This window comes from Ursus americanus, chromosome 21, assembly GCF_024610735.1.
Source record: "Ursus americanus isolate L20-20 chromosome 21, mUrsAme1.1.p, whole genome shotgun sequence".
In the NCBI taxonomy this organism is placed as follows: domain Eukaryota; kingdom Metazoa; phylum Chordata; class Mammalia; order Carnivora; family Ursidae; genus Ursus; species Ursus americanus.
Window position 1 is genome coordinate 56,257,701 of NC_142147.1, and position 25,727 is coordinate 56,283,427.

A 25,727-nucleotide genomic window follows, 5' to 3' on the forward strand; every position below is an offset into this window, starting at 1 on the left:
GTGTGTGTGTTGGGGGGTGGGCAGCGCGGTGGGAGGGTGCAGCCAGGACCTTAGCACCTGGGAACCTTCCTCTCGGCGTGTGTTTCTCGCCGGATCCGTTTCCCGAAGGCCCAGGCGCCCCGCCCCCACCTTCCTCCCCTGGACCCTCTTCTCCGCGCCCCGGTCCGGTCTCCTGTTACCGGTGCCACCCGCTCCCGGGGGACACCCAGAGGCGCCCGTCCCGCCACCACCTGCGATCACGGGGGTAGCCCGGGGCCGTTCCGGAGTCGCCCGGACCCGAGAGGCTGCTGCACCGGGTACGGGGGCCGGGAGGCGGGAGGGAGCGGGAAGCGGGCCGCGAGAGGGGCGGGGCCGGGAACGGGTACCTGTGCGCTGGGAGGGGAGGGGCCGCTGTGGGGGCTCCGGCGGGCACCGCCCCGAACTCGCGGAGCCGGGCTCCGAGGCCGAGCCGCCGACCGGGGGCGGCGCCCTAGAGAGCGCTAGGACCCAGAAAGAACTTGGGAGGGGGGGCAGCTGGATGGGCGTGGACTAGAGAGAATCTGGAGGTAGCCGGGCTAGGAGGGGGGCACAGGGGTGTTTAGGGAGGTTGTTGGATGGCGGGTCAGGACCCGCGGGTCTTAACGTGGCAGCCCGTTGGAGGCCTGGGCGAATATGGAAGGGGTAGACCAGGCTTCTGGGTGGAGTAATAGGATGGGGCGACACCCAGACCCGGGTCAGGGGCGTGGAGAGCCGACAGAGACCTGCAGGTCTAGGGGTTGGGGCCGGAGTAGAGGGGCGTCCAGGCACCTGAGGAGGGTACAGAGGAGGAGGACAGAGCGAGGTCAGGGTTTGCCTCTGCTTACAGTGTGTGATGGACCCTAGAAGCTTTACATAAGGTCACAGAGACCAGGGACGGAGGCTGGGGGATGCACAGGTTCTGCGCAGGGTACGCGGAGGGTAAAGAACAGAGCTTGTCAGCCAGCTTCCCTCCTTCATGTAACCTCATCCTCTGTCCCGTCCACCAGGCCTTAGCCACCCCTCCGGATGCTGGTGCTGCCGTCGTCCCCCTGCCCGCAGCCCCTGGCGCTTCCCTCTGCAGAGGCCATGGAGGCCCCTCCCTCTCCGACAGGCAGGTCTCCAGAACCCGGACCCTCCTCCTCCACAGGAACTCCCCAGACTTCCTCGTCTCCGAGGCCCAACCACTACCTGCTTATTGACACCCAGGGCATCCCATACACTGTGCTGGTGGACCAGGAGTCTCAGAGAGAGCCTGGGGCAGATGGGGCATCAGCTCAGAAAAAGTGCTACAGCTGCCCCGTGTGCTCCCGGGTCTTCGAGTACATGTCCTACCTGCAGCGACACAGCATCACCCACTCGGAGGTGAAGCCCTTCGAGTGTGACACCTGTGGGAAGGCATTCAAGCGGGCCAGCCACCTGGCTCGGCACCACTCCATTCACCGGGCCGGCGGCGGGCGACCCCATGGCTGTCCGCTCTGCCCTCGCCGCTTCCGTGAGGCGGGGGAGCTGGCCCAGCACAGCCGGGTCCACTCAGGGGAGCGCCCATTTCAGTGCCCCCACTGCCCCCGCCGATTTATGGAGCAGAACACGCTGCAAAAGCACACTCGCTGGAAGCATCCATGAGCCAGGCTGTGGGGTACCCCAAGAACCACGGGGTTCTGGGGGGAGCCTGGCCTCCTGCCACCCTCAGACACCCGGCCAGTGCGGAAGGCTGGGTTGCAGCCCTGGACACAGACACACCTCCTGCAAAGGCCAAGCCCTGCCTGAAGGAGGAGCCCACGAGTAGCCTTCGTGTTTTGGAGCTAAGACGGAAACAAGACCTTAACATTCACAGAGTGGAGCCCTCCAGCCTCATGCTGAGCCGACTGGAGGTGTGGGGGGAGAGTTCTATGTGTGGAAATTCTCCAGCCTGAAAAAAGTGGTTGGGAGCCATCAAGAACCTGCACCAGCTTCCCGAGGCCTCCGTGCTGATGCTGGGGGAAGGGGCCCCAGCCCTGCCTCCTGACCCCCAGCCAGGGCCTGAGACTGGACACCCAGTAAACACCTTTCCCATTTTTGAGCACTTGAGATTTGTTTTTGGGGACAGAGGCTTGGCCTGCCTGCTGCCTAACAGGGAGACTCAGCAAGTGCCTGGCCCACCTCTTTTTGGGCAGAAGAACAAATCAGCCATTTCTTCTCCGCAGAGAGGGAAGGAGCTTCCCACTGTCTGACCTCAAATAACAGGAACAGCGCCCTGATCTTGAGCTTAGACTATGGCCAGGTGCTGGGCTGACCGTCTTGCACGGGTCACACCAGTGCAAAATGCTTGGCTTGCCTGGTGAGGGGTGGGAAGGTTGGCCTTCTGCACTGGGGTCAGTCCTAGCGTGGCTCCTCACAACGTGCGTCATCTAGGTGGCGTGTTTTTACCCCCCCCCCCCTTTGAGCTAGGATCTATTGTAAGAAACATTTTATTTGGCATCCCAGTATAAGATACACAAAATATATGCGAAACAAAACTTTAACAATACTGAATCTCTGCCATGTGCAGTCCACTTTTTCTTCCTCCTGCCAGTTCTGTTCTATTATATTGAATTCCCTGCCCATGAACTGTAGTTTGCAAAACACTGATCTAGGGCAGGTGCCTCCCCCTGGACGTTTTGACCCAGCCTGCAATTTATTTGTAATGTGAAGCAGGTAGGAGAGGAGGGTGGCCACAGCTTTCTGTGGTCTTTCTAAGTGGTGCAGACATTTAAAGTCTCCTTCTGCAAGGTTATAGCCCTACTCTGGAAGGGCTGGCAAAAATTCCAGTAGCAACTGGAAGGGCTGGCAAAAATTCCAGTGACTGGAAGGAGAGGCAGGGAGCTGAGCCGGAAGCTGAATAAACATCTTCTTAATGAATTTTCCTTGCGCGTCTGTTTTGTGCCAGGCAGTGTGCTGGGCCTCATTTCTTCTTCCGACCTCTTTTTGGGTGGAAGAACAAATTAGCCATCTCCACTCCCCAGAGATGGATAGAGCCTCCCACTATCTGACCTCAAATACCACTGCCAGCGCCCCGATCTTGAGCCGAGACTATGGCCAGGCGCTGGGCTGAGCGTTTTGCCTGCACCATATCAGTACATCCTCACAAGGAACCTAAAAGGGACCATAACCTCCCCACTTTGCAGGTGAGTAAACTGAGGCGGGGTTGGGGGGAGGGAGAAGGAGCGGCCAAGATTGGGTCTGAATGCTCCCACGCCAGTTCATAATCGCTGCCACAGGGGTGGTACTGGTGGTGTTCCAGGCCCCTATTTTCAGGGAGAGTAACTAACCCCCCTACCCTGCCTTGGTCCTAGGAACCGTGCGTGCCCTATGGTTGTGCTGGTGATGCACACATGCTGTGGGAGATGAAGGGGCAGGTTGCAGGGGGGCGTGTGGCCAGTTCCCAGGGTACCGTTGAAAAGGATTCTCCCTGTGCTTCAACTTTGCTGGTTGTCTCCATCCCTCTCCGGGGCCCGACTCGGTGCGTCGCCACCCACCCCGGGGACCCCGGAGCCGCCTGCTCTCCAGGAATTGGGAGTTTCTTGACGTTCCCTGCCCGGGCTTCGCGGAGGGCGGGGTAGTGCGGCAAGGGGCCGTCGCGCAAGTGCAGCCCGCGCCTCTGCCGCAAACGGCGGGCCTCACCTGGGGCCGGAGGCTCCCGGAGGAGCGCACCGACCGGCGGACCTGGAAGTGCCAGCGTCCCTGCCCCCTCCCACCGGCCCGCCACCCGGCCCGAGACTCGCCGCCTCCGCCGCTCCGCCCGCCCGCGGCGGGTGGGCGCTTCCCTCCACTCCCCGCGACACTTTGCAGACGCTCCCCGGCGCCGGGCATGGGCGCCGCCGCTGTCGGTCCCCTGGCCGGATTCCGCGCGCGGGTGGGTGAGCGCGGGGCTCTGGCCCCTCCGACCCCGGGCACCTGTGGGCGGGGGGTGGTGGCCGTATCTGCACCCGCGGCCTAGTGCATCTTCCGCCGGGACCCCTGGCCAACATCGCTCCCCCTCCCACCCGGGGGACAAAGGGCGGGGGCGGGGGCGCATCCCCACGCGTGACCTTCCCCCGCACTGCGCACGCGCCCCGCCCCCTCCACCACAGGGGAGGGGCCCTGCTCGCCCACAAGAGTGCGGGGGAGGGGTGTGGGGAGGCGCTGCGCGTGGGCTGGACCCCCCCACCCTATGCCTGGAAGTTGGGGCATGGTCCCCTCCCCCCTGCGCCTCTCGTTTCTTTTGGCCCCGAGGTGACCCGTGATTAGGGTCCGCCCCATCCAGGCCAGGATGTCTCCTGTCAACCCCGCGGGGAACCCCCTCCTCCTTCCCTCAGTAGCTCGGGGTCTGGGCCCCCAGCCCCCTCATTTCCTAGGAGCCCAGGAGTTTGAAACCTCAGGTGGAGGTCCTCCCTCAGTCCTGAGGGTCTGGGTCCCCTCCTCCCTCAGACCTAGGAGTCCCGGCCCTCAGCAACCCCCCCCCCCCCCAGTCCTAAAGAGTTGGGTCCCACCTCCCCTGGGATGTCCCTCCATCTGTGGCTGCCCTTTCTGTCCAGTGCCCCTGAGGCGCTAAGCTGCCTGGGTCCTCTGGAGGCCACGTCATGAATGACCGAAACAGCCGGAGGAGGACACGTGAGGAAGCTGGGACCCTGCCCCACCCTTGGTCCCACCACTGCCCTGCCCAGCCCATCCCTGCCCTTTCCTCCCCAGGGCTGCTGTGGTTGGGGGCTGGTCTGAGGTGCCTGGGGCCTTCCCTGGGGTGACCCCTGGCCTCTCCCCTCCAGTGAAGAAAGACGATGAGGCCTTCGAGATCTCCATCCCCTTCGATGAGACGCCCCATCTAGACCCACAGATCTTTTACAGTCTGAGCCCCTCTCGGGGAAACTTCGAGGGTGAGCTGGGGGGAAGGCTCGGAGGGACCCCAGTCAGCTGGGGTGCAGGGCTCTTGAGGCCTGGGGTGTGACCAAGGTTCCCCGGTGTCCCTAGAGCCTCCGGAGGCCGCATCCCCGACCGTGGCCCTGATGAATGGTGTCAGGGCCCAGCTGCACATGGCCTTGGAGAGGAACTCATGGTTGCAGAAGCGCATCGAGGACCTGGAGGAGGAGAGGGACTTCTTGCGGTGTCAGCTAGACAAGTTTATCTCCTCTGCCCGCATGGATGCAGGTGAGGTGCCTGAGGAGCTGGTCCCTCGGTCTCGCTCCTGGGCCCTGACACTCAGCTCTGGCCCTTCTCTGGGATCCGGGACCCTTCTCACCTACTCTCATCCTCTGGTGGCCCAGTGGGGGTCTCTCCCTACTCCTGAGGCTGTCTCCAGGACCCAAGCTCAGCTTCCTTCCTGCCTGACTCCTGCCACTGCTGATGGGCAGAATCCTGTGGCCATCGCCTGCCAGGGATAGGGCTTTCCTTTCTCCATCTTCACACCCTTTTTTGGAGAGTACCCCTACTGCTCCCCTCCACATGATATTCACCCCTGGCTGGCTCCCTCCCAGGACCCCATAGTCCCCTGTAATTCACCGGACAGCCTGGGCAAGGGGTGTGTGTTTTCAACATCTGTTATTGGGGACCCCTCTGCTCTGGAGCCACCTGTGGCCTGGGTTGCTGGGACCACCCATTGTCTCTCCATGCTGATGGGAACCTACCTAGGATGGTTAGGCCCAAAGTCTTCCGGACTTTCTCAGTGAGAACCCCAACATTGGACCTCCCCCCCAGCCCACCTTCTGGAGGCCCCTGCATCAGAGCGTCAGCTGCTCCCTCTGTCCAGGTGAAGGTGGGCACCTGATTTTCCCAGACCACTAGACTCAGGGCCTGGCATTTCTCTCAGGGTCTGGACCCCCCACATCAGCCAAGGCCTTGTTTGCTTCCCAGATTTTTAGAGTCTACTCTTCCGGAGGTCCCACTGAGTCTCCAGAAAACCCCTCCTCCACCGTGGGAGCCTATAGTCACAGACTCTCTGAGGTGTCTGGTCCTGTCTTGGTTCTCTCAGCCCTTCCCCCAAATCTCTTGCCATAAAGTTTAGGAGTCAGAGGAGCGTGAACCCATGCCCCACCTGGGATCTCTGCTTCCAAATCCAACCAAGTGCACTGTCCTCAGCCATCATGCTGAGGACTGCAACATCTATACTGCATTTTCTGTTGGTCTCCTGGGGGGTGCCAGCCCCGGTTGAGGCCCCCTTTCCTGGGGACCTGTGTGTGATGTGACATCTGTGTCCATCTCGCAGACAGCCCCTTGCTTCCTTCTCCCTCCTGTTCTGGAAGTTCATGTGTACGGGTGTCTCTCTCTCTCCCTCTCTCCAGAGGACCACTGCCGCGTGAAGCCTGGGCCGAGGCGGGTTGAGGGGGACGGCCGGGGTGGGGCTGGGGGTGAGGCCTCAGACCCAGAGACAGCGGCCTCCTCGCTCAGCGGAGCGTCTGAAGAAGGCAGTACTGTGGAACGGAAGAGGCAGAAGCAGAAGGGAGGTGCTGGCCGGAGGCGCTTTGGGAAGCCCAAGGCCCGGGAGAGGCAGCGGGGTGAGCCAGACGCACGCGGGGGGGGGGGGGGCGGTGTGTGTGTGTGTGAGCTCAGGGGTCTGGGCTGGGGGCTTGCTGTGACCTTCAAGGAGGGCCTCCCTTCTCCCCTAGCCTGGTTGTCTGTCCAGTCTCCACGTGTGGTCTTACTTTGCAGCTCACCCTCAGCAGCCTGGCCATCTGGGGTCTCTGAGCCTCAGGCTCCTCATGAGTAACAAGGGGAGGGGGTGAAGCTCAGTGGGGCTGGGAACTCCTCCTCATCTCTGGGCCTGCCTTCACCGATTTTTCCACTTGCCTCGCTCTGTCTCCATGTCTCCCACCACCTCTTGACTCCTCACCCCCTTGTCCTCTGGATCTCCATGTTGTTCTCCTGACTTTTCCTGTATAGGGTTCCCTGTCCTTGCTCCATCTCTGCCTTCGTGTCCATGTCTGTTCCTCATGTCTCTATGCCCTGGCCCTGCAGTGAAGGATGCAGACGGTGTCCTCTGCCGCTACAAGAAGATCCTGGGCACCTTCCAGAAGCTGAAGAGCATGTCTCGGGCCTTTGAGCACCACCGAGTAGATCGCAACACCGTGGCGCTGACCACGCCCATCGCGGAGCTGCTCATCGTGGCCCCTGAGAAGTTGGCGGAGGTGGGCGAGTTCGACCCTTCTAAGGAACGTCTGCTCGAGTACTCGCGTCGCTGCTTCCTGGCCCTGGACGACGAGACCCTCAAGAAGGTGCAGGCTCTCAAGAAGAGCAAGCTCCTGCTTCCCATCACCTACCGCTTCAAGCGGTGATCCTGCCACCTGGCCCAGGACGCGCCCTTTGGCCCCCACTTCCCTCTCTCCTGCACCCCTCCTGGCACCGGCCAAGCGTGTGCATGAGTGGTGTGCTCCTCCAGGGGGCCCGGGGTGTTTCTGCGTGTGCCTCTCCTGCTGCAGATCCCCATTCCCGGTCCCTTGTATATAGATCTGGTCCCCTCCTTGCCGCTCACGGTCCTAGCACCCTCCCCTTCCTCTGCATTCCCTGGGGAGCCAGTCTCCCAAGAGCTACCGTCCAGGGGTCGGTTTCTGCCCTTTCCCAAACACTGGCACCCCTCCCACGCGAGCTGCACCGTCCTGCCCTCACCGGGCCCTTCCTCCTGGGGACACTGCGAGACTCTCTGCGGGGCTTAGGCACTGTACATACCCCGTCTCTACCCCCAGCCCCGAGGAGAGGCTGGCCCACTCTGCCAGGAGCTCCCCACCCGCATTCCGGACGAGAAAGAATTATTCAGAGAATTTAAATTAAACAGAGACGATAAAATTTGGAGTAAACTAGGCCCGGCCTCTTCTTGGAGGGGGTGTCCGTTGCCGCGGAGACAGTGACGGGGGCTCCGGGGAGTTCCACGGAGCGGGCGGTCAGGCAGGGAGCCGGAGCTTGGGGAGACAGGGTGTAATTAGCACCCCCGGCGGCAGGGGCGGGAGGAGAAGCAGCTGTGCCCCAGGGAACTCGGAACACTGCTGGCGGGGCTAGCTCGACTAGAGGCGCGGCGGCAGGGGCCGGGACTCAACGACCGCTAGCAGGAGCCACCGCGGCGAGGGGGCAACCGACACGTCTGGGCCGAGGCTTCCACGCCCGTCCGCCAGGCGGCGGTACTGCCAAATTACTGGTCTTTCGGAAGTGCCTTCTACGTCTCCTGCTACGCCTGCGCTGCGGGAGGGGCGCGAGCGCGCTTACGCGGTTGCTACAGCAACCAGGAGAAGGCGGCTGTGCTTAACGGTCTGGGTTTCAGTACCTTTCCCGGAGTAAGGGAAAGTCTCGCGCACGCGTGCTGGGGCCTCTGGAACCCGGCTCGCCTCCCGAACGGTGAGAAACCTCGCCTCAGACCGACCTCTACGCAGGCGCAGAAGCCCATCTCGCTCCCCTCCTCTTCCACTCCGCGCAGGCGCACAAAGCCGCGCTGGCAACCTCCGCAGCGGCCGCGCGCACCCTTCACCCGGCTGCCTGCTTTTGTCTCGCGCAACCTTCTTAAGCCCTCCGCGAGATCGGCCTTTCTTTTCCTCCGCTCTCCCCACCCGGAGAGCCAGGTGCAGAGAGCCGGGACCCCGCCCTTTCTCTGTATCCCTTCTCCTGACCAACCTCGTCTCTGTCCTCCCTCCCTTTTTCGTTTCCGAAGCCGGAAGGAGCCGAAGCGCCGACGGAAAAAACCGAAGCTGTCTCGCGTGAGTGAGGCCTTCCCGAAGCGGTGGCGGAAGGAGCCGAAGTTCACAGGCAGGAGAGGAGTGAGTGCACTGTCCGGAAAGAGCCGAGGCTTGGCATTGGGTTTAATCATCTGGCTGGGTCCGAGAGCCAGCGCTGGAAACCTTCAGAAAGTGCAGAAGTCCGGAACGGTTAGGATTGTCGGAAGTAGCCGATTGCTTGGATAGGGCTGGCAGCGAAGAGCGGGCAGAATCTGCGGGAGCAGCCAAAGACTGGGACGGTTTGAATTGTCGGAAGAAGCCGAACCCTTGGGAGGGGGGGCTGGGCGCAGAGGAACGCGCGGACCTACGGAAACACCCGAACGTTGAAGAGCTAGTTTCCGAAAAGTTACGATAGCCTGGGAAGCCGGTGAAATCCTCGCTTCGGGTGTTTTCGGAAGCAGCCGAAGCCGCCGCTCCCGATTCCCTCTACGGCCCGGAAATAGCCGACGCTATTTGGAGCCAGGCTCTGGGGGGAGGGGCACCTCGCGGGCGGGAGGGCGGGGAGAGGGGGCGGAGCCGGGGCGGGGCGGGGCGGGCGGCCCGGGCTTGATTAGGTAGGAGGCGGCGGAGCGCCGGCGGCGGCCGGAAGTAGCCGAAGCGAGCGGCGGAAGTAGCCGAATCGGCCGGAGCGGGCGGGCGGCAAGGCGAGGCCAGAGCTGCACAGGGCCCTTACGCGGCCGCCTCAGCATGTCGGACTTCGACGAGTTCGAGCGGCAGCTCAACGAGAATAAGCAAGGTGAGGGCGCCAGGGGAGCGGGGCGGCGGGCGGGGCGGATCCTGGCCTCTCTCCGTGTCCCCCGCCATTTTACCCCTCTCTTCCCCCTCCTTTCAGGGCCGCGCGGCGCCCCCCCCACCGCTCCGCGGCGCGCGCCTCGCTCACGTGACCGCCCGGCGTGCCGCCGCGCGCGGGAGGGGAGGGGAGGGGGCGGCGGGCGCGGGTCCCGGACGCATGCGCGGCCCTCTCCGTGCTGCGCCCCACGTGGTCCGCGGCGGAGGTGGCGCGGACCGTCGGGCTGGCTGGGTGTTTCTTCGCGGAATCCCCACGTCCTTTCCTTTCCTTTTTTTTTTTTTTCCCTCTTAAAATGATCTGAAAGGAGGTTGTATGTGTATCAAGTCCCGCAACGCTTCCTTTCTTTCCCGCTGCTCCGGCACTTCCGCTTCCGGCCGGGCCCACGGCCCTGGTCTCCACGCCCCCTTTGTTCCAAAATGGCGGTTGCGAGCCCCCTTCACGTGGGCGCCGGACGAGGGGGGCCCCCGCGCCGGGGCAGCGAGCGTGCCGCGGTGTCCCTCGTGAGAGAGGACACGCGTGCGTCCTTCTGACGCGGGAGTTGGGGGAGTCCCGATACCCGCAGCGTGGAGTGTTGGTTGCTCGTCCGGTTCCAGCGTTGAGGCGCGTAGACGCGGTCTCAGCACTTGTCAGCGCGGGCGGGAGGAAGCACGTTCCCTCCCCCCCCCCAAGCTGGGGCCGAGGGGCGTGGGGGCTGCGGGGTATCAGAACGAGGACTGGCAGTGGACGCTGCGGCGATCCGTGTGCTGGGGCCGGGAGGGCGGGGAAGAGGCCCTTCTCTTGAGTGCCCGTGAAGCCCGGCATTCCTGGGTTCTAACACTTGCTTTGTTGCCCGGCAGCCGTGCTGCTTTAAGATTTCTGTGTCTGTGCCTCCCGTGCGCTTGTGGAATTGAGCAGGATGATCGTAATGATAGTTGGTGGTTAAACTGAGCGCGTGCTAAGTGCTGGGCGCTTTTTTAACGCTTTACCAGGTTTCAGCTGGTAAGAGGCAGAGCTGAGCGCACACAGGGTAACACGTAGAAATGTGTGTGGCGTGGGGCTTGGTATACACTAAGTGCCTAATAAGCGATGTGTTTTTTGTGAAGTTATCGTTAGCGTGATGTTGCACTACGAAGTGGAGAGGCACATCTTCATTCAGGTGGCACCGGCAGGAAAGGTGCTTTCCAAATGTCATTCTGCCAAGTCCTCACACACCTGGGGTACATGGGACCTTTGTTTCAAGGAAGGTTTGGGTGTTTTTGCGTGATTTCACTCCGTCAGTAAGCGGGAAAGCTGAAATCCACCCCGAGTCTGGCTGGCTGCAAGGCCAGGTGCCACAAGGCCCGGCTGCCAGGTGGAGCTGATGGAGCTCCTCCTCGAGGCACTTACTTGCAGGTATGTTGTCTGGTTTCGCCCTGGCCTGAACTCTGGGCTGGTGGAGCTGTCCCACAATGCGTCCACAGCATTTTGAGCAATTGAAGTTCCTTTTATGTTTTCATTTGTCGTGGATCTGTGTGTGTTGGGAGGCAGGAAGCTCTGTCCACGTGTTGCCCTGCCTGTGAATCCTTGTCTCTGCGGGCCAGCATCTGCGCTTCAGCCCATGCCTAGGGCACGTGTGTCCCCAGAGAATTAATTTCCTTGTCTGGTGGCAGGCACCCAGCAGGCATCACTGCTCCCTCTGTGTTGGTCCCTCAGCCTGCTTGTCTGTTTCAGAGCCTCAGCCTCAGGGAAAGTTCTTGGGGCCCACAGCCTGCTCATCTTACAAGTGTGGAGCCAGAGGCCCAAAGCCCCAGGCCGCAGCTGCTCTGTACCCAGTGCCATGCCTGTTTGCCTGTAATTTCACGTTGCTTCAAGTCTCTGATTTATTTTTTTTTCTATGTTTATAGAGATAATAACATTGTGACTAGTGATTCTAGGCAGACCCTTGAGTGTTCTTCTTGTCCTGCGTTAAGAAGTGTGCCCAGGTGCCTAACTGTACTTCCTAATGCCACGGGGTTCACCTTCAGTCTTCATGCTCTTCTTGCTTTTGCCATGGACAAGTTACATAGCCTCCCTGTGCCTCAGTTTCCCTTTCTGTTATTTGGGTAGAAATGTTTTTCCTGAGCAGTAAGGATCGAGGGCTAGTGGTGCTATTGAGTATAGATGTGTTTTAGGAGCATTGCTGTGTTTGCTGCTGTTTTTTTTTTTTTTTCTTTCTGTTTTCGAGGTGCGTTTTTTCTTGAGTTTTAGTGGTTTTGGAATTGAGATTTATTTACAGGAAGTTCACATTTAAAGTCTCAGACGGCATATGAGATAAAGTAGTAAGGACGAGGCTAAAGTCCACTTTATTACACCTTATTCTTATTGCCTCTTCCTGCTTCTGTTCATAGACACGGGGTAGTGGAGGAGTTGGGGGTGTCTTTGAACTAAGGAATAAGGAAATGCACTGTGATGTGCTGGTGGTTTGGTCTGCACCTCCTTCCCAGGGCGAGAGGTCTGTTGAGCGGAGGTTTCTGTGGTTTTATGGGCAAGACTGCTCTGTTCCTAGTCGTCACCCCTGAGGCCAGTGAGGGGGTTGAGGGAGCCAACTGGGGGCTGAACCCCAGTCACTGGCTTTGAGGGAGTGTGGGCAGGTTGGGGTGGTTTGGGATACCAGCCTGTGAGGGGTAGTGGGCAGGGCACACTCCTCCCCTAGCTCCTGAGGCAGGGCCAGGCACCTTCTCTTTAGCCCACATTCAGAAAGGGGCACCTCCCTAGAGGAGGGCATCTTGCATTCTTCACCTAGTTGGGAAGGGACCATCGGGTGTCCTGGCTTCCTGGGGATATCAGATCTTGCCTGGCACCTGACCCTGGGGCCTGATGGTGGGGCTGTGGGTGCCAGCTGGTTGAGGAGGTCTTTCCTGAGGGGTCGCCAATTTTTTCATTCAGGAAAACATTATTGGGTCTCTTGATTCCCCAGCCTCTAGCCCTGCCCCTCTCAGGGACGACCCTGGGGTCAGGCCCCTCAGCCCTCGAGGGGGACCAGGAGCCAGCCTCCTCTGTCTTCTCTGGCTCCCCAGCTCCTCCTGAGCATCCTCAGGTATCTTACACCCCGGGGGCATTTCCAGGCCCTGTCCCCTCAGGTAACCAGCTCCCGTCCCCTTGGTCCCCCAGGGTCCCTGGACTCACTTGTGGACCCAGGAAGCCTGTTATCTCCCCATCTCCATTGAGTCCCTTCCCCTTGGGGGTGGCCTCCCTGGGGCTCGGGGCATAGCCACCAGTGAGTGGGTGGGCTGGGCCGCGTCCTCCCTCAGCTCATTCTCCTCCCCCTCGCCCTGGCCCAGAGCGAGACAAGGAAAACCGGCACCGGAAGCGTAGCCACAGCCGCTCTCGAAGCCGGGACCGCAAGCGCCGGAGCCGGAGCCGGGACCGGCGCAACCGGGACCAGCGGAGCGCCTCCCGGGACAGGCGGCGAAGAAGGTACCAGGGCTTGGGGACCCCTGGCTGGGCACAGGTTGGGGGTGGGCCAGCCTGTGAATGGGGTGTTGGTGCGCTCAGACCTTGTGCTCCTGGGACTCTGGCTTCTCTCTGTGTATCTGGGCGAGGGAGTCTGTTGCTTGTCTGTCTTGAGTTCAGAATTTTTTTTTTTTTTCCCACCCTGTTCTGGAGTTGTTTTTTCAGTTTCTGGTGGGTTGGTGAGGGCAGTAGGTTCTTTATCTTGGAGGTGATTCTGGAGTCAGGGCACTCGACTCTTGTTTTTTCCTTCACGAGGTCAGTCCCAGTTCCTGTCTCTTAGGGCTGGTTTCTTTTATTCCCACTCTTCCTATGGTTCTCTGTGGGATTGTCTTCTGGGGCCTGTACTTTGCCTCCTGGGAAGAGGGGGTTCTTGAAGTGGGGCAGCATCTCTGATCCCTAACTGCATTCTGCTCTTCTAATGCTTCTTTCCTCCGTAGATTGCCCTCTCTGTTTTCTGTCCCCTTAGGTGAGGAAGGGCGGGGTAGGTGGAAGTCCTCCTGCCTCCTTCCATCTCAGTTTCTCCAAGTAGAAAGTGGTCTGTGTGGCCTTTCCTTCCTTCCTCAGTTCCTCTTTCCTGGGGTCGGAGGTTTGAGGGGAACGGCAGGGCTGAGGGGGCCTGCCCCCAGCCCTGGGGCTCTGCGCCCTTGGGGAGGTGTGGCATGTGGGGAAGACGAGGGTCCCCAGTCACCCTTCCCCATACCTTTCCCTCCCACCCCCCAGCAAACCTTTGACCAGAGGCGCTAAAGAGGAGCACGGTGGATTGATGTGAGCTTCTCTTCCTGCCCCTTCCACCCTGATGTCCACTCCCTTTGCCCCCCCCCTTGCCCCCGTGTACCCTGCCCTTGTCCAGCCCCAGCCCAAGCACTGGGGAAGAGATTCCACTTGCCTTGAAACCAGCACCCTCCCCCAGGCCTGGGTGCGGCCCTGACCCAGATCCTCTCCCTCCTGGAGAGCGCTGCACTCCTGGTGGGGAGCTGAGGGGAGCCTGGGGTGCTCACAGGCCCACCTTTGGTCAGACTGAGGTCGTCCTGCCCCGCTCTCCCCTCCCCCCTTCCCAGTCGTTCCCCCCGCCACGAGAAGAAGAAGAAGGTCCGTAAATACTGGGATGTACCACCACCTGGCTTCGAGCATATCACCCCCATGCAGTACAAGGCCATGCAAGGTAGGCTGCAGCTGCTGCCTCATTAGTTAACAAACTGAGGGTGCTGAGTGGTTGAGGGAGCAGACTTTGATCTGGTGGGGGGTGATGGGGTAGCAGGATAAGGTTTGTGTCCTGGGCTTCCTGGTTTCTGTCCTTTCGACCACCACAGAGGAGATGCTGTGAGACTCCCATGGCAGAGTGGGGTTGAGCCTCCCTCGGGCTGGTCCTTGGGGAGCTGCCCTCCTGTGGCTCTCTGGGTGTGCAGTGGGTGGACCCTGAACTGGGGGGGGGGTGTGTGGAGGATTGCCCTGCTGCAGTCTAATCCTGCTGTGCTGTTCTCGAAGCTGCGGGTCAGATTCCAGCCACCGCCCTTCTCCCCACCATGACCCCTGACGGCCTGGCTGTGACCCCGACGCCGGTGCCCGTGGTCGGGAGCCAGATGACCAGACAGGCCCGGCGCCTCTACGTGGGCAACATCCCCTTTGGCATCACTGAGGTACTGCCCGCCCCCTGCCTTTTCCCTGCCCCTACCCTCTCCCCAGTTCCCCCCACCCATTCCTCCCCTTCCCTCCCTTCCCTCCCCCAACCTGCACGGGTCAGACTCTGCTCCTGCAAGGCCCCCCGGCCCCCTCCCAGACGGACCGATGGAGTTGAGCCAGCCAGGGGCCGGGCTGGGGGTGGCCCTCTCCCTCCCTCCTCTTCCCCTCTCCCGTCTCCCCTCTCCCAACCTCCTCCAACAACCCAGGGATCAAACACACACATAACGAACCTACGAAAATCCATGAATCCGTATCGAGAGAGACAGAGAGGGAGACTCGCACATGCGCGCGCACGCCGACACACACACACACACACACACACACACACACACAGACGCACGTTCCCCTCAGATTTCTCTGACACACCTCTGGTTCTCTGCCGCCTGTACCCCATCCTCTCCCTACGTCCCTCCCGTGGTCGCTGCTCTTTTGTTTTTGATGGCCCTGACCTCCCCAACCTTCCCCACCGCTCCTCTCCCCTCCCCTCTCCCCAACCCCTTCCCGTGGCACCCCGAGAATCCCGAGATCAAAGAGTTGTTTCCATTTCTCTTTAAAGTGAAATATTGTGGGGCTGAGATCCCTCGTAGCAACAAAAAGTTTGCTACCGTCGTCGAAGGCAAGTAAGGTCCATTCTGACTTTCTCAACCTGCACTTTGCTACGTTTGATAAAGCAGCCCCCGGACTCCAGGGCCAGATCCCGCCACATCACTCTTTTCTCCTCCCCTCCCGCCCACCCTCCCTCACCCCACCCTCCTTCCCTCCACCTTCCCTATCCCTTTGCTCCTCTTTTTCTCTGACTTGGTGCTCTCTGTTCCCGCCTGCTCTTTCTTCGCTGCTTTCCTACCACTTTCCTCTTGCTGCCGTTGGATGCTTTTTCTCTCACATTCCATTTCCTCGTTTTCTATTTCATGCTTTTTCTTCTTTTCTTGTTGTCGCTGTTTCCGTGCATTTTTCTTGAACGATGTCTCTTTGGTTGGGGCCCCCGTGGCCTTCCCCACACTCCTGGCCCCTGGCTGTCTATCGCTACTGCCTCCTCGTCTTGTTTTCTCTCATTTTCTTCTGCCTTCGTTCCTACTATTGATCTCTATGCCCCCATCCCTATTCCACTGTTCCCTCCCTTCTTCCACCTTTCCCAACTCCCTCCCTTCCCCTCACCCCCAAACCCCTCTGTGTCTCCCTCTCTCACCCTCCCCTCCTCTCTCCACCTCCCTTCCCCCGCCCCCCCCTGTCTCCTATTCCCTCTGCAGGAGGCCATGATGGATTTCTTCAACGCCCAGATGCGCCTTGGGGGGCTGACCCAGGCCCCTGGCAACCCTGTCTTGGCTGTGCAGATAAACCAAGACAAGAACTTTGCCTTCTTGGAGGTGAGCCGGGTGCATGGCGGGGTCAGGAAGGCATGTGTTCCTCCTGGCGGCAGTACCCCTGCAGCAGCCCTTGTTCCCTGGGGCCCTTCTGCAGGCCGTTGTCCGCTGGGCTCCCTGACCCTCGCCGCCCCCTTCTCTTTCAGTTCCGCTCAGTGGATGAGACCACGCAGGCCATGGCCTTTGACGGCATCATCTTCCAGGGCCAGTCACTGAAGATCCGCAGGCCTCATGACTACCAGCCCCTGCCTGGCATGTCAGAGAATCCCTCTGTCTACGTGCCTGGTGAGTGGGGGCCTTGTCCCCTCCCGTCTCTGGCCTGGCTGGAGATACTTGGGAAATGGTGTGAGAGCTTCTCGTCCATTTCTCCAAACGTTTGGAGCTGGGCGTTCTCCCCACTTGAGTTTGCGTAGTGGCTGTGGAATGTGTTGAGGGAGGTGAAGGGCTTGCAGCCTGACTGTCATTCTCGCTCTTGGGCCTTGGCAGTCAGCGTGAGCACAGCAGTCAGGCTCCCGTTGTGGGGCTGGCAGCTGGAGAATCCCTCATTTTTTTGGTCTGGGTGTTTCTCTTGACTCGTGTGCTTTGGGCCATTCCCCGCAGCCGTGTTCAGTAGTATTCTGGGTCGGCGTGCTTTTCCTGCGAAGGGTAAGATGGTGAATGTCTTTGGCTCTGTGGGCATAGCGTCTCGGTCGTGGTTCTGTTGCGATGTGGCAGCCTGCGCACAGCCTCATGCTATCTAAGTGGGCATGGCCTTGTCGTCGTTGGATGCTGACTCGTCAGTTTCATACACCATGCACATGCTGGGCAGGAGCCTCTCAAAACCCTTGAGGACTGCACGGAAATCGACAGCAGGCCTGACTCAACCTGCAGGCTGGTCGCTGTCTTCTGTGGAGAGATGGGTATAAGCAAGGATTTGCGTCTCTGTGAGGCCCTGTTGGGGTGCAGGGAGCAAAGTGGGCTTGGAGGAGCCAGCGCTGTAGTGGAGCTGGGGGGCCTGATTCTCAGGCCCCTGGAATTCATCCAGGAAAGGTAGGTGAGCGCTGGTACTCTGGGTATGGGGGGAGGAAGTAGTAGAAGGTGGGATTCCAAGGGCAGAGGCTTTGCCCTGAGGGCCCCTTTTAGAAACCGAGTCCACTCTTGGCAAAGCGGTGGATGTGGAGTCCCAGAGGGGGTGGCACCTTGGGACTGGGCGCTGGTTCCCTGGCTTGTCTCCAGTGTTTCCCACTGCAGTAATTTGGTAGGTTCGGCGGATCTCTTGAATTCTTTCAGTGGCCGAGGTGTCCTATGTACTGACATGCTCTAAGCACACAGCCCCATAACGTTCTGTGTGGACACACATCTGTGGGACCGTGTCCCAGATGAAGCCACGCAACATTGTTTTGTGTGAAGTAAACTTTTTAAAAGATTTTATTTATTTATTTTAGAGCATGCGAGGGGGTTGGGGGGAGAGAAGACCTGGAGCAGACTGCACTGGGTGCAGAGTCTGATGCGGGCTCGATCCCACGACTGCAAGATCCTGACCTGAGGCAAAACCAGGAGTCGGGCACCTGACTGACTAGGCCACCCAGGCACCCCTTTGCTGAGTAAATGTAGTGCGCTTTAAGTAGTTTTTCGTTACGTGAGGACCCTGCCCACTTGCTGAAGCTTAGTGTGTCAGGCACTGTCCCAAGTGGGCTCTGTCCATCATGGTAGTTTTTTTGACAGCCTATAGTACGAGGTCAGCGAGTGACAGCTAGGGGGCCAAACGTGGCTAACTGCTTTTTTTTTAAATAGTAGGCTCCGCGTCCAACGTGGGGCTCGAACTCGTGTGCTTGAGCAAGAGGTGCTCGCTCCACCGACTGAGCCAGCCAGGCGCCCCCTGCCCGTTTTTAAATAAAGATTAATTAGTACAGAGCCCAGCCCGCTCACTGCCTGTAGTCTGTTTTGTGCAGCAGCGCCAATTTGAGTGACAGAGACCCTGTGGGCAACAAAAAAAACGTTCGCCACTCAGCCCTTTAATGATGGGTTTGCCAGCTGCCGTTGTGGATACTGGGATCCCATTTCATTCAGGAGGAGAGCAAGGCAAGGGCATGATTAGTGGTCTCCCTGGCAACGGAGACCTCACAGATCCAGGAACAGCTGCTTTGGATCGTCTTCCCAGAGTCATGGGCCCCTTTCTAGAGGTGGCTTTTGGTGTGATGAAGCCGCTGGAAGATCACTTACCGCTCTGGCTTTGGGATTCGCCTGCCCAGAGAGGCTGGAGGGTCTGCAGTACCAGTGCCTGGGCGGGCCTGCTCAGTTCTGGGAGTGTGTGTGGTGGGAAGTGGCAGTGGAATTCTGCCTGTAGGTTAAGAATCTTCTGGTCGATTTTTCTCCACAGTAAAGCTTTTGTTTTCGTTTTCTGTTTTCATTAAAAAAAAAAAAAAGGTTATTATATATATAAGGAGATTAAAGGGAAAAAGCACGTGATAAAATTCAGCAGACATTCTTGGTTAGAAGAGGAACAATACAGGAACTTGGAAGGCGACTCTCTGACCTTGATGGAGGCGTGTTGCCTAAAATTAAACACGGATCACCTGGAATTGTGAAACCTTAAATTCATTCCCACTGGAGTCAGGCCTAGCTGTCCAGGACTGATGGTGGAATCCTGGCCCTCCATTTAAGACAAGAGGGAAATGGGGTTGGGGGGCGGGTAAGGGAGAGCCAGAGCTGTTTTGGAGGCAGGAAAGCAGAATAGCCATTCACTGTGTGAATTCAGCTTAGCCCTGAGCACCTGCCCACCGCCATGCCAGGCTCCCTGCTCAGTGCAGGGCTGAGTCCCACTCTCCCTCAGCAGGCTCCTGCCAGTGGGGCGTCACCCCCGTGCACCCACTCCCTCAGGAGAGTTTTTGGCCAGGCCCAGTGGGGAGTGCCGGTAGGAAGAAATGGTATTCCAGGTACAAGAAAAGATTGCTCAGCCGTTGGGGGTCCAGCATGTCCGGCAAGGAGGTGAGGCCTTGGAATTGAGGAGAGGAGTGTGCTGGATGGCCCTTCTGAGACAGTAGATGCCTGGTCAGGGAGGAACCTGCCCGTTGTGTTGGGAGAGGAGGTTGCCAGGGGCTTGATGTTCGGGTGCTGGGAACTGATTTGTATCACCTTTTCTGGTTGTGTGACATTGTGTCGGTCGTTGCCCCCCGCTTCAGAACCATCGTGCACCCAGGGTCTGCAGTACTGGCCTGGCCTCAGGCCCCGTTTTAGGTGCAGACTCCCTGTGGTCTGTTCTCGTTCTGCGTTGTAGGTGTTTCATAGACGAGAACACTGAGGCCCGGTGGAGCCTCACTTGGTGCTGCACCCCAGATGTGAACCCAGGGAGCCCGACCCTGGTGCCCTGAGCACTGTGTGCGTCCCTGGGGTGCACGGCACAGCAGGTTCCGGCCTGGGCCCGCTGGCTGACGTTCATCTGGCTCTGCTACTCCCCTACTGACGTGACGAAATCGCTGTCCCTGTCCTAGTCTGCCATTGGTCAGAGTGATGGTGCCTTAGCTTGCCGGGAACTACCTGTGGAGTCATGAGTGATAAAGGGGCCTAGAGGTCTCTCTTTCTGCCTGTATGAATCCAAGGTAGAACTACTTTTTCTGCCTCAGTTTATTCTGTGTTACTATGGATAGGGATTTGGAGAGTACTGAGGCAGTAAATTTAAGGAATTTATCTGCAGTGCCTGGCCTGTGGCCTCTGCTTATCCTACCTTGGACGTGCTGGATCTCCATGGTCTGCACACCTCCATGGCCCCGTCCTGGTGGGGCTCAGCTCTGGTTGTTGTTGAAGCGGCTGGGGTGGTGGTAGGAGAGGGTGCACCCTTCTTCGGGTCCGGTGACTCAGTGGCTGATGCTTTCTCCCACCCTCCATCTCAACTGTCTCTCTCTAGGTCAGGTGGAGGTGGGGAGGGGCCCCCTTGGTGTGGACTGTAGAGGCAGGCCAGGCCCCGCCGCCCCTGGTAGTGGGCTCTGACCTTGAAAAGTTTGGAACTGGTCAGGCTGGATGGGTGGTGTTTCTCTAACGTTGAGCCCCAACAGCAAGCTGGGGCTCTGGGTAGCTCACAGCTCACAGGAGGCCTCCAGGAATTGAGTGGCATGCTTTTGAAGCCAGTGGGACCAACGGGCTGAGCCACCTGGCAGGCACTTGTCTCTGAATCCAAAGTTGAGTGGAGACGATTGGGGTAGAGGTATAGTGGTCATTAAACCCACTTAGCAGACATGAGTCCCCTGGAACATCGTGCTGGCCTCTGTGGTCAGGGTGCTGAGTAAACTGGGAACGTCTCTGCCTTTATGGACCCAGAACAGCGGGCCTCCGATTTCACACACAATAGGATAGAGATGGAGTTGTTGGGTTTTTGTAGTTGCAAAAAGTACAGGACAGCAGAGCAGAGAAGAGGACCAAAAGTCTCAACGGGAGACCTGTTGTGAACGTTGGGTGGTAGGAAAGGGCTTGGATTTGGGGTCTGACGGAGGAGGGAGTTGGGTGTGTTATCCTGACGCCTCACCAGTAGGGTGAGAGCCAAACATGACCTGCTGCGGTTGGCAGATTTGGGTATGAGATTGCGTCTTTGTGGCCCCTCAGCGGGGACCTTTGCTGCCATGCCATGCTGGTATCTGTCATGGCATGTCCTGAGGAAAGCTGTTAGTGCGAGTCTCAGAGGTTGTGCGGGTTTGGGAGAGAGCTGTTCTCTGTCAGTGGTTGCTGGGCCTCCGTGGCTGGAGTGGGTGGGTGGATGGCGGAACACCGGCCTGTTGTTGCTGCATCAGGCATAATGGGCCTGTGCCCGTGCGCTCACCCTAGGGTTCTGGGTAAAGACCTTGTGCTGGAAACCAAAGCCTGTCTACTTCCCTTTTCCCCCAGGAGTTGTGTCCACCGTGGTTCCGGACTCTGCCCACAAGCTGTTCATCGGGGGCTTACCCAATTACCTGAACGATGACCAGGTAGACCCCTCGCCTCCTCCTGGCTTCTCCCCTCCCAATCTTTGCCCAAACCAGCCCTGACGGAGTTGCGGCCCCGCCGCAGGTAAAAGAGCTGCTGACATCGTTCGGGCCTCTCAAGGCCTTCAACCTGGTCAAGGACAGTGCCACGGGGCTCTCCAAGGGCTACGCCTTCTGTGAGTACGTGGACATCAACGTTACAGACCAGGTGAGCCCCGGGTCCCTGGCACTGCTGCATCCACCCTTGCCTCTCACCCTGCTCCGTGTCCACACTGACGTCTTCCCTCCTCGGGATGGGTGGGAGGAGGCCAGCCTGCAGCCGGGCCCTGCGTTGGGGACTTGGCCCCTTTCCCTCGGTTCCAGCTCTTTCCAAGCTCTCCCCCGCCAATGCCCGGCTCTGGGGTATTGGGGCTTGGGGGGAGGTGTCAGTCTCCTGGCCCCTGACCCACACCTCTTTGCTGCGCCCCCCACCCCTCGTCCTCCATACACAGGCCATTGCGGGGCTGAATGGGATGCAGCTGGGGGATAAGAAACTGCTCGTCCAGAGGGCAAGTGTGGGAGCCAAGAATGCCACGCTGGTGAGCCCCCCGGCACGTCATCTTCCATTGGCTAGAGGGACACCTGGGGGTGGGGTGGGGCTGGGTGGGGCTGGGAGTGGGTCCCTGTAAGCTCTGGGCTTGGCTTTCCTGGGCGCCGCTGAGAGTGGACACCTGGGCCTTCAGGGGCAGGGCGTGGTTTTCTCTGGGTAGGTCTTTGGGGGTGCTCTGTGGTCCTGGCCATGACGGCCCTGCCTCCCCCCTGCTTTTCCCCACAGAGCACCATCAACCAGACCCCGGTGACCCTGCAAGTGCCGGGGCTCATGAGCTCCCAGGTGCAGATGGGCGGCCACCCGACTGAGGTCCTGTGCCTCATGAACATGGTGCTGCCTGAGGAGCTGCTGGACGATGAGGAGTACGAGGAGATAGTAGAGGATGTGCGGGATGAGTGCAGCAAGTATGGGCTCGTCAAGTCCATTGAGATCCCCCGGCCTGTGGACGGCGTCGAAGTGCCCGGCTGCGGAAAGGTGTGCATGTGTGCATACCCCCCTTCCCCCCAACATGCATGCGTGTACACCACTGCCGTGACCTGGATGGGTGTGGGGGGCCCCCCTGGAGCGTGGCCCCGCAACTGTGTTTCACAGCTTGGCTCTGTTGTGTGACTTGAGGCACGTGGTTTGGTTTTGTCTGTGCAGCGGGTAGAAAAGTGCTAAAAATAGTCACAACAGCAGCAAACCCGCTTGTATCTCCTGCCTGCCAGGTATTCACTAAACTTACCTGTGCGATCCCAAACTCTACAGCAGCTCTCTGGGCCCTTCCTCAGAGGTTTCAGGGCACATGGTCAGATCTCCAATTCTTGCAGTCTGATTTCCCAGCTCAGTGAGTCATGTCACTTCTGGCAATGTGCCAGGTGCCAGCACTTCGAACCCTCCTCGGGACGCAGGGAAGGAGGGGAGGTGACTTAGGTTCATCTAACCACTCACCTGTGATTCAGGCCTTTAAGCAGGGCAAATCTTGGGGCCAGCCTTGTCAAAGACAACATAGGTGCTGCCTCAGGTAGCAGGTAGAAAGGGAATAGAATTGCCCTGGATGCTCTTCTTAGGAGGGTCAAGTAGGCCCAAGTGACATCAGGTTATTCCAGCAGGCAGGTAGGGTCCTGAGCAGGGAGCCCAGTGACTGTAGATCCCCTGGGGTAGGAGCCTGGTGTGTTTGGGGACAGTGATGAAGTGCGTGTACCCTAAGCAGAGAGCAGTGGGAGATGAGGTCCGAGGTTGGGAGGTGGGGCCCAGTACGGCAGATCTTGTAGGTCTGTGTGGGTCCTAGAATAATGTTGGGTGTTTCCTGGAGCGAGAAGGAAGTCTTTGAAAGGTCTGGAATGTGGCCTGTTTCCTGGCACGTAGAGAGTTCCTCAAAATCAGGTAAGTGTGGTTGGCGATTATAGAGCAGGTGCTTATTACTCTAGCCCTACAGAGTGGGGTTCTGCAGGCCGGGACTATGGAGGGGGCAGAGGTGCTGGTGGTACGATCTCTGTAGCTTTGGGAACTAATAGCTTGTGGTCAGCTGGTTGGAAGGTGGTGACCTGATTTAAAGTAGCGGCAGGAGGGTGGAGCGAATTCGGTAGATTGGAGAGACCGGTTACCTGTGAACACCCAGATGCCGGTGGTTGATTGGGGTGTGCTGGAGGGGGAAGAGGAGTCAAGCTAGCTGCTCAGACTCCTGGCCTCAGTGACAGGGTAGAAATGGCAGGTGAAAAGCAAGGGAGATGAGCAAGTTTGGGGGTGGGGGGTTGGTGTTGGGGAACAGTGTCGGTGGGCAGTCTGAGGTCCTGAGACACCCGAGCAGAGATGTGTGCAGCTGTGAGCAGGACAGGTCTGCGTTCCAGGCATGAGGTCTGAGAGAAACTTAGGGGTCATCAGCACACTGATCCCCGTTTTGGTGTCAGTTGGATGAATTTGCCCAGGGAGTAGTGGAAACAAGTGTCAGGGGCCAAGGGACAGGGCTGGGGGTGGTGGTGAGGGGGCGATGGGCAGCATTTCCTTTCTCCTGACCCTGTTCTCCTGCCCAGTCCTCACTGGTGTGGTGGAAGCACCTGCTCCTGGTGCTTCAGTGCCATGGTCATGGGTGCTGGGAGGGAGCCTGGCTCCTGAGGGGCCGAGTCAGTATTTGTGGGAAGGATGAAGGGGAAGACCTGCCTGGTTCTGGGATCATCTTGTTTTGTTTGTAAACTTTGTCGTTCTTTTCAAACATACATGAAAATACAAGTATTGTAGTGAAACACTACGGTAGGTCATTTCAGTTCTGTTATGGCATATACACATTCTGGTGCCCCGTGACCCAGCTTCAGGTTATCAATAGCTTGTCCTTAATTTCTGTATTTAGCTTCCTAGCTTGCTTTTTCCTGAAATAACTTAAAGCATATTTCTCTAATATCTGAGCTACAAATATTCGGGGCCTGCTAAGTCTTGCTTTGAGGTCTGTGCCGTGCGCTTTTGGATGCAGAGCCCCATTCCCGGCCTCTACTCAGTAGATGGGGGCTCCTCCTGCACGGTAGCGGTGCACCCCCTCCTTTGTGACAGCCCAAAACATCTCCAGACATTGCAAAATGTTGGATGGGGACACGTTTGTGCTGGTTGAGAACTACTGCTCTCAACTTTTAACAGATAACTTCTAAATAATTGTCATGAAACTACAATACCATTATTACATTAACAAAATTATCTTTAGAATTTACTTAAAATTTGTGTTCAGATTTCCCTGCCTCACCTGTTTTTTATACTTGGTCTAAGTATATCCAAACAAGGATCCATGTAATTTTATTTAGAACTTCTTATAACAGTTGCAGATATAATGCTTTTTTTTTTTTTTTTGTAAGCTATTTTGTTGAAGCAACAGGGCATTTGTCTTAATAGAAGTCCCATATTGCGAATTAGATGGGTTTCATCCTCCCCCTCACCCACTCGCTGTAAACTGGTGGTTCAAACCAGATGAGAAACTAGATGAGGTTTTTTTGTTGTTGTGGTTTTTTTTTTTTTTTTTTTTTGAGTCAACCTAGGTTTGAATCCTAGTTTGTCTGTCTTCTGGGGAGAACATGGCCTTTGGGCAAGCTTGGGGAGCACCCAGCAGGGGGTGTGGTACAGGGGCAACTGTGAACACAGGTGCCCTCTTTCCTTGGGGAGCTTGCTGCTGTCCCGTGTGGCTCTCAGTTCCAGTCACTCTCCCATGCCTCCACATGGCTCTGCTCTGTGCACTATTGTTCTTTGATCCTGGGGTTCATTTGGGTAAATGCTCCCAGACCTGCAGCAAGGCCCTGTCTCTTCCTCCCCCTCCTGCAGATTTCTGGGTGTTGGGCAGATGCTGGCTGGTTACTGTGGCTGAGCCAGTTTATCCTCAGAGACTTGAGGGCACCTTGCCTTCCCAACCTGTCTCTTACTCCTGCAGATCTTCGTGGAGTTCACCTCTGTGTTTGACTGCCAGAAAGCCATGCAGGGCCTGACGGGTCGCAAGTTCGCCAACAGAGTGGTTGTCACAAAATACTGTGACCCCGACTCTTACCACCGCCGGGACTTCTGGTAGAGGTGGAGGGGGAGGGTGGGGGCAGGGCTGGCTGGGGGCTTCTCCCCCTCCCGCCCCCCCTCTTTTCCCCCTCTGAAGAAGATGGGCAGAGGAGTGACAGCCGAATGACAGCCGGCAGCAACTGGAATGGCAGCAATTGGGGTGGGGTGGGGGTTGGGGTGGGGAGGGCAATGGGGAAGTGCGCGCACAGGCCCACACAGACACATGCACCCACAGACACAGAGGGAAGGGGTCGGGGTGGGGAGGGGGTGCACAGCAGGGCGGGGTAGGACCCCAATAGCCCCTCCCCAGAACAGCCTCTCCTCTTTTCCCTTCTACCCTCCTCCCTTTACCCACCGTAGAAACATAGTGTGTTTATATTTTATGGCCAAACTATTTTGAATTTTGTTGTTCACCCTGGTGCCCCGCCTCGTCCCTTTCCAGGACCACAGCTCCCGTCCTCCTGGCCTCTGGTCCTCCACCCGGTGCCCTCCCCGGTTTCTTACGTAGTTGACTCTCTCCTCTTTAGTCTCCCTGACCTGCGCCCCAGCCCCGTGGCCCCGTCCCTTTCCTCTCTGTGGCAGTTTCATATTTGCTAAGACGAATTTGCTCATTAAACATTTTGTTGTATTTTACTTTACGGAGCTGCTCTGTGTCCGGTGTGTGTAAACGCCCCGCCCCCACTCCGGTCCCCCGGAGCCCTGCTGGCTCTGACCTCCGGCCTCGGCGCCCTTGGCGCGCCCTAC

General features: G+C 58.6%; 3 protein-coding genes and 1 long non-coding RNA gene across 8 annotated transcripts; 3 read left to right on the forward strand and 1 right to left on the reverse strand.

Moving 5' to 3' along the window:
• Positions 1-15: 15 nt before the first annotated feature.
• On the forward strand, positions 16-3,483 carry ZNF581 (zinc finger protein 581). Of its 2 annotated transcripts, none has more exons than XM_045789264.2 (2): positions 16-296; positions 1,005-3,483. In XM_045789264.2, exon 2 carries the CDS (start codon positions 1,024-1,026, stop codon positions 1,618-1,620), a length of 597 nt encoding a protein of 198 aa, XP_045645220.1. In that variant the 5' UTR covers positions 16-296; positions 1,005-1,023; the 3' UTR covers positions 1,621-3,483. The 2 variants fall into 2 exon arrangements, with proteins under 2 accessions (XP_045645220.1, XP_087727183.1); XM_087871057.1 differs by lacking the exon at positions 16-296 and adding an exon at positions 376-545.
• Positions 3,484-3,639: 156 nt separating this feature from the next.
• Positions 3,640-7,779, forward strand: CCDC106 (coiled-coil domain containing 106). Of its 3 annotated transcripts, none has more exons than XM_045789257.2 (6): positions 3,685-3,872; positions 4,530-4,605; positions 4,758-4,865; positions 4,960-5,136; positions 6,267-6,479; positions 6,940-7,779. In XM_045789257.2, the coding sequence occupies exons 2-6, from the start codon at positions 4,575-4,577 to the stop codon at positions 7,254-7,256; spliced, it is 846 nt and encodes a 281-aa protein (XP_045645213.1). In that variant the 5' UTR covers positions 3,685-3,872; positions 4,530-4,574; the 3' UTR covers positions 7,257-7,779. The 3 variants fall into 3 exon arrangements, with proteins under 3 accessions (XP_045645214.1, XP_045645213.1, XP_045645212.1); XM_045789256.2 differs by having other exon boundaries at positions 3,688-3,868; XM_045789258.2 differs by lacking the exon at positions 4,758-4,865 and having other exon boundaries at positions 3,640-3,868.
• Positions 7,740-8,358, reverse strand: LOC148108336 (uncharacterized). The gene is made up of 2 exons (XR_015728151.1): positions 8,237-8,358; positions 7,740-7,877 (listed from the first exon to the last, which is right to left on the reverse strand). It is a non-coding gene; the product is annotated as an uncharacterized LOC148108336 (long non-coding RNA).
• On the forward strand, positions 8,119-25,621 carry U2AF2 (U2 small nuclear RNA auxiliary factor 2). Of its 2 annotated transcripts, XM_045789254.2 has the most exons (13): positions 8,119-8,307; positions 8,618-9,417; positions 12,750-12,885; positions 13,642-13,686; positions 13,980-14,083; positions 14,407-14,558; positions 15,849-15,965; positions 16,109-16,247; positions 20,817-20,896; positions 20,979-21,101; positions 21,385-21,483; positions 21,708-21,956; positions 24,868-25,621. In XM_045789254.2, exons 2-13 carry the CDS (start codon positions 9,369-9,371, stop codon positions 25,000-25,002), a joined length of 1,428 nt encoding a protein of 475 aa, XP_045645210.1. In that variant the 5' UTR covers positions 8,119-8,307; positions 8,618-9,368; the 3' UTR covers positions 25,003-25,621. The 2 variants fall into 2 exon arrangements, with proteins under 2 accessions (XP_045645210.1, XP_045645211.1); XM_045789255.2 differs by lacking the exon at positions 8,119-8,307 and having other exon boundaries at positions 9,214-9,417; positions 21,385-21,471.
• The last annotated feature ends 106 nt before the right edge of the window (positions 25,622-25,727 follow it).

Excerpts from the sequence above, each read along its gene's own strand:
- ZNF581 (XM_045789264.2), top strand. The coding sequence starts at position 1,024 with ATGCTGGTGCTGCCGTCGTCCCCCTGCCCGCAGCCCCTGGCGCTTCCC.
- U2AF2 (XM_045789254.2), top strand. The coding sequence starts at position 9,369 with ATGTCGGACTTCGACGAGTTCGAGCGGCAGCTCAACGAGAATAAGCAA. Across the intron at positions 15,966-16,108 it reads AGAACTTTGCCTTCTTGGAG|TTCCGCTCAGTGGATGAGAC; the intron begins GTGAGCCGGGTG and ends CTTCTCTTTCAG. Across the intron at positions 16,248-20,816 it reads TCCCTCTGTCTACGTGCCTG|GAGTTGTGTCCACCGTGGTT; the intron begins GTGAGTGGGGGC and ends CTTTTCCCCCAG.
- CCDC106 (XM_045789257.2), top strand. The coding sequence starts at position 4,575 with ATGAATGACCGAAACAGCCGGAGGAGGACAC. Across the intron at positions 5,137-6,266 it reads CTCTGCCCGCATGGATGCAG|AGGACCACTGCCGCGTGAAG; the intron begins GTGAGGTGCCTG and ends CCCTCTCTCCAG. Across the intron at positions 6,480-6,939 it reads GGCCCGGGAGAGGCAGCGGG|TGAAGGATGCAGACGGTGTC; the intron begins GTGAGCCAGACG and ends CTGGCCCTGCAG.